The sequence below is a fragment of the Simochromis diagramma genome, unplaced genomic scaffold, assembly GCF_900408965.1.
Source record: "Simochromis diagramma unplaced genomic scaffold, fSimDia1.1 OVJJ01000317.1, whole genome shotgun sequence".
In the NCBI taxonomy this organism is placed as follows: domain Eukaryota; kingdom Metazoa; phylum Chordata; class Actinopteri; order Cichliformes; family Cichlidae; genus Simochromis; species Simochromis diagramma.
The window spans coordinates 1,989,222-2,003,050 of record NW_024386994.1 but is presented as its reverse complement, the minus strand read 5'-3'; the positions used below and the strand labels follow the sequence as shown (position 1 = coordinate 2,003,050).

The 13,829-nt window shown below is 38.7% G+C and overlaps 1 protein-coding gene across 2 annotated transcripts; it reads left to right on the top strand.

Annotated features, from left to right (window-relative positions):
- Nucleotides 1-373: 373 nt before the first annotated feature.
- Nucleotides 374-9,841, top strand: LOC120739177. Of its 2 annotated transcripts, XM_040040875.1 has the most exons (6): nucleotides 375-557; nucleotides 685-1,029; nucleotides 1,112-1,153; nucleotides 8,820-8,930; nucleotides 9,016-9,089; nucleotides 9,565-9,841. In XM_040040875.1, the coding sequence occupies exons 1-6, from the start codon at nucleotides 512-514 to the stop codon at nucleotides 9,682-9,684; spliced, it is 738 nt and encodes a 245-aa protein (XP_039896809.1). In that variant the 5' UTR covers nucleotides 375-511; the 3' UTR covers nucleotides 9,685-9,841. The 2 variants fall into 2 exon arrangements, with proteins under 2 accessions (XP_039896810.1, XP_039896809.1); XM_040040876.1 differs by lacking the exon at nucleotides 8,820-8,930 and having other exon boundaries at nucleotides 374-557.
- Nucleotides 9,842-13,829: the final 3,988 nt, after the last annotated feature.

The window sequence follows — 13,829 nt, the reverse complement described above, 5'->3', positions numbered from 1 at the left end:
ACAATTCAGCAACATACAGAGAGAAGGTCCAGGCCCACACATAATCTGGTGGAGAATACCTAACAGTGGCTTAGCTTCCTTCACCTGCACATATCACAGGGGCCTGGCTGGTTACAGGGTTGTCAAGGGTGCAGATCTGGGTCTTCAGTTAACTGAGTGTGATCTCCAAAGGTACAACCAGGCTAAATTTATTATAGGTATCTTTATTAATAAAGGAGGCCAAGGAGCAAATAAACATTGTTACTAAATTGTTATGTAAAGGTTTGTAACTAAATGCGCTATGCAGATTAGAAAAAACACCACTAGCAAAGGAAGTGAAATGACAACGCTGTGATCCAATAGCACGTCACCACCAAGAGGAAGTGGCTTGACGATTTTTAAGCCAAGGTACTGCAATGTGTTAACAGGTCACTGACAGGATGAAAAACTAGAAACACCTCGCCCTCTAAAAGCCTTTGTAATAGCTGTGTGGTTTACTAAATGTCCGAGTAGCAACTGGATTAAGCATACAATGGGGAGCTTCACCGTTATAACAGCGTTGTTTTTCTGTATTCACTGTAAGTACTGGCATCTAATGATTCTCAGTCCAAGATATGGATCCTACCAGAATTTAAATATTTTTGGAACCCTGTGAAAATGATTACAGTTAATTTAATACTAATTTGTCTGTGGTGTTTGTTTCAGGCTGGATCTCTGTCTCAGGTTCTGGGTTTCAGACTGTGGAGGTCCAGCCCGGTGAAGAAGTGACACTGCAGTGCACCAACATCTCCAACCATCAAACACAGGCAGACTGGTTTAAAGTGGTCAACCAAACTAAGCCCACTTGTGTCTCTTCTATGTTTGAATCTCGTGGCTCAGCATCGTTCTGCGATGGATTTCAAAATGGAAAATTTATTATGAGTTCCAACATCACCTTTGTCTTTCTTCAAATCAAGCAAGTGAATTTATCTGATGTTGGGCTGTATTTCTGTGGATTTTACACAAATAAACACACAGTTATTTCTGATGCAGTAGAGTTAAGAATTCAAGGTAAGCTTGTGGGGTAAAGGCTTATTTCTTGCACATGATTTATCATCAAATTGTTATGTATAAAGTTATACCATGCCTACAGGAAATGGTCAACCCAATGATGAAGTGAAACTCAGTAGTCAAGGTATGGTTAATTTTATCTCTCTAAAATGTTTTTCTTTTGTCACTTGACTCTAGTAAACTGTGACCTGTTTTGTAGCATAATTTTCATTCCTAAAGTAATACAAGTGGATTAATATGCCTTTGCACTTTATTTCCTCAAATTTCAAAGAAGTAAAAATTAGAAACACATTCATAGTAACACATACATGGATGAGTAAAAAAAAGATCTAGTAAAAATGTATTTATATATCACCTTTGAAAATAAAACATAAAATATTTAATGAATATTGAACAAGACAACTGAAACAAGAAAACTGATGTAGAAGCAATTTTTGTGTTGTTACCTTATATGCGCTGCTAGGTGTTAATGTGTTTTACAGTATGGTGTGTTTATGGGACCATATTTAAGGTAGACATACGTAATTGGCGCCAGGTGTTATTGGTCGGAAGAAGAACCAGTTTGTGACTGTCGTGCTGTTGTGATAAATGTTTTTGGATAAAGAGAACTGTGTTCAAAAACAAATGCAACTGATGGAATACCATACAGATGTTAAATGGACAAGATAAGTATGGCTGGAGTTATTGGACTTGGTTACAAGTTTCATTCATAACAGTGGCATTGCGTCAACCCCACCAATGAACACCACAGTGGCTTCAACTGTGGTCTTAGCCTCTATAACAGAGAATAAAATAGTATAACAGATATGTCATGTAATGACAAGTATTTAGAAAATGCACGGATGACTCTGTGAGCTGGGCAGCACAGTGGCACGGTGGTTAGCACTGTTGCCGCAGAGCAAGAAGGTCCTGAGTTCTATTCCCCCATCAGGCCGGGGTCTTTCTTGGCCCTGCGACAGACTGGCGACCTGTCCAGGGTGTACCCCGCCTCTCGCCATATAACAGCTGGGATAGGCTCCAGTGCCCCCCGCGACCCTAAAAAGGATAAGCGGAAGCGAATGGATGGATGGACTCTGTGAGCTGTATGTCAGACAGGTCATTCCAGAGTCCTGGGCAAAAGATCTGTTAAGAGCGAGTACGCTTAAAATAAGTTTTAAGCATACAGAACTGGGGTGATGTAATTCCATGTCTTTCAGTGTATTTATTTATAATCTTCTTTCCATATAAGTAAATATTATTATGGATCTGATGGCCTGTCTCGGTGTAGCTTAAAGCTAATTAAGTTACTCTTATAATCAGGCTTGGTTAGTCATGATCTTATATCTGTTATTGCCTGTGTAGTGATTTGCTTTAATTAATTAATCCCATGTCAATATTATTTGAAGGAGACCGATACATTAAACAGTAGTTCACTAGATTTAGTTCAGCACTATTTAAGTTTTGTTACTTATTAAGTTATATTTTATTATCAACAGTTATTGTACAGGTCAGCGTATCTAAAAAAATCAAATTTGGATTATATGATTTTAACATAAAGAGTGTAACAGTGTAACAGTGTAACTCAATGTGTTGTATATTTGCCATTTAAAGATAAAGTAAGCATCTGTTTTTTTATGTTTTAAAACACAGCAATAATCTAGTAAATAAACCGACATATTTTGTTTTAAATACATTTGCTGTGTAAAAATATTTAACATCAATTTAGGTTACTTCATTTTTAATTTTTGATTGACCAAGTGTATTACATCTTTTTTTAACTATCAAATCCAAATGTATGAAACTTTTATGTGCAACTGAAATACATAATCGTAACTATTCAAATCAATTACATTTTTCAAATCAATTTTATTTATATAGCCAAATCACAACAACAGTCACCTCAAGGCGCTTTATATTGTAAGGTAGACCCTATAATAAAACATACAGAGAAAATCCCAACAATTAAATGACGCCCTATGAGCAAGCACTTTGGCAACAGTAGGAAGGAAAAACTCCCTTTTAACAGGAAGAAACCTCCTGCAGAACCAGGCTCAGGGAGGGGCGGGGCCATCTGCTGTGATCGGTTGGGGATGAGAGAAGGAAGACAGTACAGAGGATATGCTGTGGAAGAGAGACAGAGATTAATAACAAGCATGATTCAATGCAGAGAGGTCTATCCGGTCTTTAAGTGATGACGTGATGAATCCTGCTTCCGGGCCCAAACGACTCCACGTTTAATAAGGCTTTTGTGTTCTTTGCATGTTTTAATGCTTTATTTGTTGTTCTACTTAATCTCAACAAGCCCCTGAAAGCAGTCAGTGATCACTGGCAGGCCCTCTCGTTTTTTATTATCGCTAATCATTTTAAAGCTCATTTTTTAAAACCTTACAATATAACTACAGCTCAGCCCATGCAGCAGTGTATTGATAACTAAGCTCGTATTGTTCATGGATTATCTCAGTTGTTCTTCCAATTGAAGTTCAGTCCGTTTACAGCATCCTGACATGCGATTGCATTTGTCCCGAACCTTTGGGAATCCTCACCTTAACTTTTATTGAGTGGAAAAAAGTTAGCATTCATCCTCCACCTTCACTGTTTATATTATGCTAACATAGCTGTGTCGCTAGCAATCACGTAGATGCAAAGTAGCAAGCTAACTTCATGCTAACTTCTAACTCTGCTAAATTTCTTAAACTCCGTTTTCGTGGATGGCTGGATGTTAAACTTAGAGCAGCAATGGTGATCATTTTATTACAGATGAAAGGATTTAGACAGTTTTTAACTCTCAGTGATGCCACAGTTAGGGACCTGCAGCAGAGTTTGAGCCCAGGCACGGCTAATGTCATCGGACTTAAAGACCGGATTGACACACAGTGAGTGAGAAAGTTGACTGAAAAGGAAAAACTCAATGCATCATGGGAATCCCCCAGCAGCCTATGCCTATTGCAGCATAACTAAAGGAGGATTCAGGGTCACCTGGTCCAGCTCTAACTATATGCTTTAGCAAAAAGGAAAGAATGCGCTATTAGGGTGATGTGGTACATAAGGTCATTAAGATATTTATGAGTATGTTATTATGTGAGGAGCAGGATTTTGAATTCAATTCTGGATTTACCAGCGAGCAATGAAAGGAAGCCAATACAGGAGAAATCTGCTCTCTCTTTGTAGTCCCTGTCAGTACTCTTACTGCTGCATTTTGGATTAATTGAAGGCTTTACAGCAAGTTTTTAGAACATCCTGATAATAATCAATTACAGTTGTCCAGCCTAGAAATAACAAATCTATGAACTAGTTTTTCCGCATCACTCTGAGACAGAATATTTCTAATTTTAGAGATGTTGTGCAAATGGAGAAGGCAGTCCTACATATTTGTTTAATATGTGCGTTGAAGGACATGTCCTGGTCAAAAATCACTCCAAGTTTCCTCACAGTGTTACTGGAGGCCAAGGTAATGCCATCCAGAGTAAGAATCTGGTTAGATACCATATTTCTAAGATTTTCAGGGCCGAGTAAAATAACCTCAGTTTTATCTGAATTAAAGAACATGTTATCTAGCTTCATAGATAGATAGAGTTGGGTGCCATCTGCATAGCAGTGAAAATATTTGCTATGTTTTCTAATGATAATGCCTAGGGGAAGCATGTATAATGTAAGCAGAATTGGTCCTAGCACCGAACCCTGTGGAACACCATAATTGACCTTAGTGTGTGAAGAGGACTCTCCATTTACATGTACAAATTGGAGTCTATTAGATAGATATGATACAAACCACTGCAGCACAGTACCTGTAATACCTACAGCATGTTCTAATCGCTCTAATAGGATATTATGGTCAACAGTATCGAACGCTGCACTAAGGTCTAGCAGGACAAGCACAGAGATGAGTCCACTGTCAGAGGCCATAAGAAGATCATTTGTAACCTTCACTAAAGCTGTTTCTGTGCTGTGATGAGCTCTGAAACCTGACTGAAACTCTTCAAAGAAGCCATTCCTCTGCAGATGATCTGTTAGCTGTTTGACAACTACTCTTTCAAGGATTTTTGATATGAAAGGAAGGTTCTTCTTTCTTCTTCTTCTTTGAGCAGTTTTGTAAGAAAGCGGTCTAAAAGACGGTTTGGAGGAAGTAATTATTGAAGTTAACTCAGAAAGATCAATTGGAGAAAAAGAGTCTAACTTAACATCAATGGTACTAAGAGTAGCTGTAGATAATGTTAAATCTGTGAGATGATTATGGGTAATTTTTTCTCTAATGATTAAAATTTTATTTGTGAAGAAGTTCATGAAGTCATTACTAGTTAGCGTTAAAGGGATGGTTGGCTCAAAAGAACTCTGACATTTTGTCAGCCTGGCTACAGTGCTGAAGAGAAATCTGGGGTTGTTCTTATTTTCTTCAATCAGTGATGAATAGTAAGATGTTCTGACTTTGCGGAGGGCTTTCTTATAAAGCAACAAACTATTTCACCAGGCTAAATGATGATCCTCTAAATGTGTGACATGCCATTTCCTCTCCAGCTTACGAGTCATCTGCTTTAGGGTACGTGTTTGAGAATTATACCACAGAGTCAGGTACTTCTGATTTGAGGCCTTAGTTTTCACAGGAGCTACAGTATCCAGAGTTGTACGTAGTAGGGAGGTAACATTATTAACAAGATAATCGACCTCGTTTGGAGCAGGGTTTTAATAGTTTTGCAATTTTCATTAGTTTTTATTTTTTATTTAGTTTTGACTTCAGATTTTCAATTTTATATCAGTTTTAATTAGTTTTTACCAATTGTTTGCTAGTTTAGTTTAGTTTTTATTTTTTTGAAAATCCTTAGTTTCAGTTTAGTTTTGATTAGTTTCAGTTATAGTTTTAGTTGTGTTTGCAATAATTATGTGTAACAAAATCCCAGTTTCATCATATCAGTCATGCTCTTCTGCTTATCCTTGGGTATGTTGCTATTCCAGCTACCATACCCTGCACCCTGGACAGGTCGCCTGTCTGTCGCAGGGCTAACACGCAGAGAAAGACAACTCACATTCCCACCTATGGGTTCTTTAAATAAATAAATAAATAAGGCAGATGAACAACCATTGATACCAGGCAACTATAAAAATGTATATCTTGGCCCCAATGAGACTATTAACTCTTGCAGCACCGGGTGTTCGCAATTTTGGTTCAAGTGAATTGATAAACTTTTTGAAGGCAATTGACTCCCACAGTTGTGTAGATATCCCAGTCCTGTTGTCTCGGGATGCATCACGCTGCCTTGCCTGGGGTTAGCTTCTGTTTTCTGGGGATGAGGGTTGAGTGTGCTCCCTTGCCTTCTCAAGGTAAGCTAGGTTAGCCTTCTTGTGTGAGCTTTTCAAGTGCACTTTAAGGTTTCTGGGATTTTTTTCCCTTTAGAAATGTCCCTCATAATTTGTCTCTTTCCACTACAAGACACTTGCTTTATCCAAAACACAGTCATATTCAAAGTAATCCCAAATTGGACTCTGGCGCTTTCTCCTGACTTTTCCTGACATGATTCTGCGCGTGGACGCAGCAACACAGACGACTCGACTAACGTACTTGCCGCCTGCTGGCATAATGAGACACAGCAAGAAAAAAATCTGGAAACTAAACTTCATTTTCACCCTTGACTATTGTATGACACGCACATCTACGAAAGCAAAACACATTTTTGCTATAAATTCAGTTAATTTTAGTTAGTTTTGTGAACACTCATTACAGTTTTAGTTAGTTTTCCTTTTTTTGTTTTTATTTTTATTTCCGTTAACGAAAATGTTTTTTCACTTCTAGTTTTCGTTAACGATAATAACCTTGGTTTGGAGTAGCGTTCAGGTAGCTGCTCTGCTCTGTGTTGGTACAGGGCATTGAGGATGATAACAGTGGGTGGATTATATTTTTAAACTGAGTTAAGATGTCTTTGCTTTCAGAAAGACATCTACTTTGATAAAGTCTACTCTCCACTGCTGTGTAATCCATTATTGTAAATGTAAATGTTATCAGGAAATGATCAGACAGGAGAGGGTTTTCAGGAACCACCACTTTGGACACCACTTAGACAGTCAGCAATTTAAGGAGAACATGCGGCTAAATACAGTGGGGCAAAAAAATATTTAGTCAGCCACCGATTGTGCAAGTTCCCCCACCTAAAATGATGACAGAGGTCAGTAATTTGCACCAGAGGTACACTTCAACTGTGAGAGACAGAATGTGAAAAAAAAAAATCCATGAATCCACATGGTAGGATTTGTAAAGAATTTATTCGTAAATCAGGGTGGAAAATAAGTATTTGGTCAATAACAAAAATACAACTCAATACTTTGTAACATAACCTTTGTTGGCAATAACAGAGGTCAAACGTTTACTATAGGTCTTTACCAGGTTTGCACACACAGTAGCTGGTATTTTGGCCCATTCCTCCATGCAGATCTTCTCGAGAGCAGTGATGTTTTGGGGCTGTCGCCGAGCAACACGGACTTTCAACTCCCGCCACAGATTTTCTATGGGGTTGAGGTCTGGAGACTGGCTAGGCCACTCCAGGACTTTCAAATGCTTCTTACGGAGCCACTCCTTTGTTGCCCGGGCGGTGTGTTTTGGATCATTGTCATGTTGGAAGACCCAGCCTCGTTTCATCTTCAAAGTTCTCACTGATGGAAGGAGGTTTTGGCTCAAAATCTCACAATACATGGCCCCATTCATTCTGTCCTTAACACGGATCAGTCGTCCTGTCCCCTTGGCAGAAAAACAGCCCCATAGCATGATGTTTCCACCCCCATGCTTCACAGTAGGTATGGTGTTCTTGGGATGCAACTCAGTATTCTTCTTCCTCCAAACACGACGAGTTGAGTTTATACCAAAAAGTTCTACTTTGGTTTCATCTGACCACATGACATTCTCCCAATCCTCTGCTGTATCATCCATGTGCTCTCTGGCAAACTTCAGATGGGCCTGGACATGCACTGGCTTCAGCAGCGGAACACGTCTGGCACTGCGGGATTTGATTCCCTGCCATTGTAGTGTGTTACTGATGGTGACCTTTGTTACTTTGGTCCCAGCTCTCTGCAGGTCATTCACCAGGTCCGCCCGTGTGGTTCTGGGATCTTTGCTCACCGTTCTCATGATCATTTTGACCCCACGGGATGAGATCTTGCGTGGAGCCCCAGATCGAGGGAGATTATCAGTGGTCTTGTATGTCTTCCATTTTCTGATGATTGCTCCCACAGTTGATTTTTTCACACCAAGCTGCTTGCCTATTGTAGATTCACTCTTCCCAGTCTGGTGCAGGTCTACAATACTTTTCCTGGTGTCCTTCGAAAGCTCTTTGGTCTTGGCCATGGCGGAGTTTGGAGTCTGACTGTTTGAGGCTGTGGACAGGTGTCTTTTATACAGATGATGAGTTCAAACAGGTGCCATTCATACAGGTAACGAGTGGGGGACAGAAAAGCTTCTTACAGAAGACGTTACAGGTCTGTGAGAGCCAGAGATTTTCCTTGTTTGAGGTGACCAAATACTTATTTTCCACCCTAATTTACGAATAAATTCTTTACAAATCCTACCATGTAAATTCATGGATTTTTTTTTTTCACATTCTGTCTCTCACAGTTGAAGTGTACCTCTGGTGCAAATTACTGACCTCTGTCATCATTTTAAGTGGGGGAACTTGCACAATCGGTGGCTGACTAAATACTTTTTTGCCCCACTGTATGTCACTCCTGGTCTGATTGGTCTTGTATTTGCAATTGATAAACATCCACTTAAACAGTTTGGCGTGCTAGGGTAACTTTCTAACACCATTTAAATACCTTTTCAATCTTTACTGCAGAAGAGTGTAATGGAAATACAAAAGCTGGCACTGTGATGTTTATCAGCATGGCTGTTTTCTTCATGATGACTTCTGCTGCTTTGGCTATTAAAGTCAGGCAGCTTCATGCAGGTACAGAAACAAGTGATTTATCAAACATCCTCATATATCTGTAACAATCATGTACAAACTTCTAACTTTTTACTTTGTGTTTTAGCCTCAAAGAACGAGCTGCATCTTGAAAGAAACAAGATGGAGCACATTTTTTGTTACTCAAAAGCTGTGTTACAGGTAATTTATAACTGTGATAGCCTTTATATTAGAAAAAAGAAGTAATTTCAAATATATATATATATATATATATATATATATATATATATATATATACACATATATATATATATATATACACATATATATATATATATAAAGTATGATCTTGCAACATTAACCGTGTATTGCCAGCAAAGCTGTCTTATCCTATTTGTAGCACTCTTTCTGCCTTTTGATGTTAGATTTCTTCTACTCTTTTTAGAGCTTCATCAGATTTTTCTCTGATATCTCTGATTTAAGTAGATGACACTCAAGGAAAGCAATTTTGTACTTGTTCAGCAGTATCACTCAGATGTGCACTCAGTCATGGCTTTTTAAAAGTCCAAAATTATCTGTTTACAAGGCACCAGACTGTCAGGAATAAGATGGGTGCAATGACAGTCTCTTTTTTTGCTTTTGTTTTTGTATGTGACTCTAAACTGTTCATTTGCAGGATGAGGGCTCTCTTCACCTGGACTCTGCAGCATTGTGGCTTCTTGCCAAAACAAGAAGCAGAAGGCCTGCAATAGAGAGAAAAGTGGAAACTCACGTTGTTTATTATGTTGGCAGATAAAGTGCATTCTCTGTGTGTACAATGGTGTTTTTGTTATGGTTATTATTTTGTCCTAATATGTCAGCTCTCTCCTGAAAAGAAAAAGACAAAGGCATTGTGATTTGTCACACACAACTGAAACAAGGTCTCTACAGATATAAATGACGAAACAATGGCATCCTGAATGTTTCATTTAAAGCAGGGGTCTCAAACTCGTGACCCGTGGGCCACTTCCCTGTCACCCCTACCTTGACATGAAGAAATCTAATGCAATTTGGTCCTTGAACTTACTTTTTTTTTTGTTAGGGTGGATTTGTTTGTTTTTGAGTGCAATGTTAAGTTAAGGTCTTAAAAAAGCAAAAACATCATTGACTATGAAGTCAATATGAGCCAAGAGAACAAACATGTTGAGTGATTGGCTGTGTTAGTTTAGTGAGAGTTATTTGTAAAGAAAATAATTTTCACTTATTCTGTTGTAGTTTTTGTAGTTTATATGTATGATGGGTCTGTCTAGCACAACCCCACCGCTGGAACGAGAAAACTTTACTACACAGCAAAGCAAGACACAAGTAGGCAAAGTTCATTGTGTTACTCATGCATGAAGGAGAGAACCGGACGAGCGCTGTTCCTTCGCTTGACCTTAGTTGCTCTCGTCTGCTCCCTCGTAACACTGCTCTTTATTGAGGTTACATGAATATGCATAGGTTTATTAACATATGACGTCTTACATAGGTATACATGTGAATAAAGAGTATCAGTCTGTGCGTTGTGTAGGTAAGTGTGTGTGTGTGTGTGTGTGTGTGTGTGTGTGTGTGTGTGTGTGTGTGTGTGTGTGTGTGTGTGTGTGTGTGTGTGTGTGTGCGCGCGCACTCGTGCGTGTGCGTGCGTGCGTGTGTGTGTTCAACAATGTGAACCTGACAATGTAGTTTTTGACTAGAAAGAAATAGGATAAGATGGACAAGGGACCCAAAAATGAACAAAGTGGTAAATAGAGTGATTCTCATATAGCACTTTTTTCTACTCTGCCAGAGTACTCAAAGTGCTGTATACAACATGCCTCATTCACCCAATCACTTCCTTCTATAATCAAGAGCAATCTAACCAACATTCACACTCTGATGGCCACATTGGAGAGCAGTATTTAGTTAAGATTTTGCCCAAGGATATTTGGCATGCAGACTGGGGAAGCCAAGGATTTAACTACCAAACTTCCACTCAATAGCTGATCTGCTCTACCACCTGAGCCACAGTCACCCCAAAGGGAGGCAGAAGACATAAATACACATAAGAGTAACGAGGGAAGTGGAAACACATAGCAAACACAGCTGACACAAATAAACATGATGCCACAAGGGAAGCAAAACTAATCCCACTGAGAATGGAAAAAGAGACTGAAAACAAAACAGGAAACATAATGAGATGTAGAAATGACAACACGAGCTTGACGATAGGATGTGGAACACGCAGACATGAAATACATAACAGACTGGGAACACAAGGAGAGGAACATGGGATCAGATAAGAGGGACAAGGGACAGACATAACTAAAAGTATAGCGGAAAAGAGAGAATTAGACAGGAAACGGGAAAATGACACAAGCGAGGGAGTATGGAAGATAATATTAACTAAAACCCAAGACACACTAAGGAATAACACGAGAACTTAATATCCTAGTACATCCTAAGAACTCAAAAATACAAAATAAAATCACATTGCCCAGCGCCCTGATAAGTGCGCTTAATCAGCATGAAGTCATACTCTGCCTCTTGTTTTCCCTGGGTTTTTTTGTGAGTTTTGCTTGTTGAATGTTTCTTTTGTCTGCCCCTTTTCGCTTTGCCTGTTACAAAGACTGTCTTCCCGTATGACTGTATGAAGGAAGCTGCCATATACTGGCCTTTAACAGACTGGATTAGCCACTTTTTAAAAAACTTATGGCTCCAAATTATTCATTGAGAGAGCTATAGCTCTGTTCAAATCACACAAAAACAACAAGAGTCAGGCGACATAAGGGAAGCTGAAATTTATGTTGATTAAATTGCCAACAGATATTAGCTCTATAGTGTTATTTATTAAAACAAACAAAAAAATGTTTTACTAAAATCCATATATCTATCAAAAGTTACATTTTTATGGTTGTTTCTTCAGTTGTTTTCCCTCTGATTTTCATCTGAAAGGAACCTATTATTTACCTATTTTTATTAAATGTGTGGTAAACAGAAACAATGGAACCTGATGACTGTCATACTTAGAGTGAGAGTCAAATGGTCTGAAGGGGGAGGAAGAGAGGGCTGAGTGAAATTACTTATCACTTCACAGGAAGAAACAGCACAATATGAGATCTGAGAGAGGAGAATGAGGAGATTGGGTTCAGCTATCATAAGGCAACAGTAACTAAGCATGCTTATCCACTGCACTCAGTGGTAATAATACACTGGTTATAAACACTACAGTACATGAAGATTTGTCCTACATGTAGTTCATGCAGTGTTCACATTCTCATTCTTCTCAAAACTCTACTATCAGCAAGTATTTTTAAGAGTAAGGGTACAGCCTCGGACTGGATCCATTTTTTTATTCACCAGAAGGATGCCACACCGTTCCTCCTCAACTGACTGTTTTGATCTTGTCTACATGCATTAAAAAAGTTGATTTAAACAACCAAAAGAAAGATGTGAAACTTTAATGTGAAAGCAGTTAATGCTATTTCTGTATATAGGTTTCATTATACAGTGTTGTCAACACAGCAGAAAATGGGGTGGGCCGCTACACATGTTCAGATATCAAGGGAGAAAGCTATTCTTTTTGTCATACATACATACATACATACATACATACATTTACTCGATACTGGATACAATATTAAGTAACATTCATAAGTAAATCAGCAAGTGGAAAGCTTTTTCAAGGAGCACTCCCATTGAAATCAATAAGAACATCTGATATTTCTTATTATTGGTGAAGTCTTACTGTTGCATAGACTTTGTTCATTACCTGCAACATCTGTCTTGTTCCTATAAAATCAAACAATAGGTAGGCCAGGTTTCACTATAGCATTACTGGCTGCAGAGGCCTTGTGATTTCAGCTGCTCTCAGATCACACTGTGCTGTTTCTTCCTGTGAAGTGATAAGTAATTTCACTCAGCCCTCTCTTCCTCCCCCTTCAGACCATTTGACTCTCACTCTAAGTATGACAGCCATCAGGTTCCATTGTTTCTGTTTACCACACATTTAATAAAAATAGGTAAATAATAGGTTCCTTTCAGATGAAAATCAGAGGGAAAACAACTGAAGAAACAACCATAAAAATGTAACTTTTGATAGATATATGGATTTTAGTAAAACATTTTTTGTTTGTTTTAATAAATAACACTATAGAGCTAATATCTGTTGGCAATTTAATCAACATGAATTTCAGCTTTCCTCATGTCGCCTGACTCTTGTTGTTTTTGTGTGATTTGAACAGAGCTATAGCTCTCTCAATGAATAATTTGGAGCCATAAGTTTTTTAAAAACTTATGGCTAATCCAGTCTGTTAAAGGCCAGTATATGGCAGCTTCCTTCATACAGTCATACGGGAAGACAGTCTTTGTAACAGGCAAAGCGAAAAGGGGCAGACAAAAGAAACATTCAACAAGCAAAACTCACAAAAAAACCCAGGGAAAACAAGAGGCAGAGTATGACTTCATGCTGATTAAGCGCACTTATCAGGGCGCTGGGCAATGTGAGTTTATTTTGTATTTTTGAGTTCTTAGGATGTACTAGGATATTAAGTTCTCGTGTTATTCCTTAGTGTGTCTTGGGTTTTAGTTAATATTATCTTCCATGCTCCCTCGCTTGTGTCATTTTCCCATTTCCTGTCTAATTCTCTCTTTTCCGCTATACTTTTAGTTATGTCCGTCCCTTGTCCCTCTTATCTGATCCCATGTTCCTCTCCTTGTGTTCCCAGTCTGTTATGTATTTCATGTCTGCGTGTTCCACATCCTATTCTCAAGCTCGTGTTGTCATTTCTACATCTCATTATGTTTCCTGTTTTATTTTCAGTCTCGTTTTCCATTCTCAGTGGGATTAGTTTTGCTTCCCTTGTTGCTATCAGTGTGTGAAGAGTGGGGGGGGGGAAAGGGAAAAAAAGGAAAAAAAAGGGGGCGTGGTGACAAGCCAACACAAGG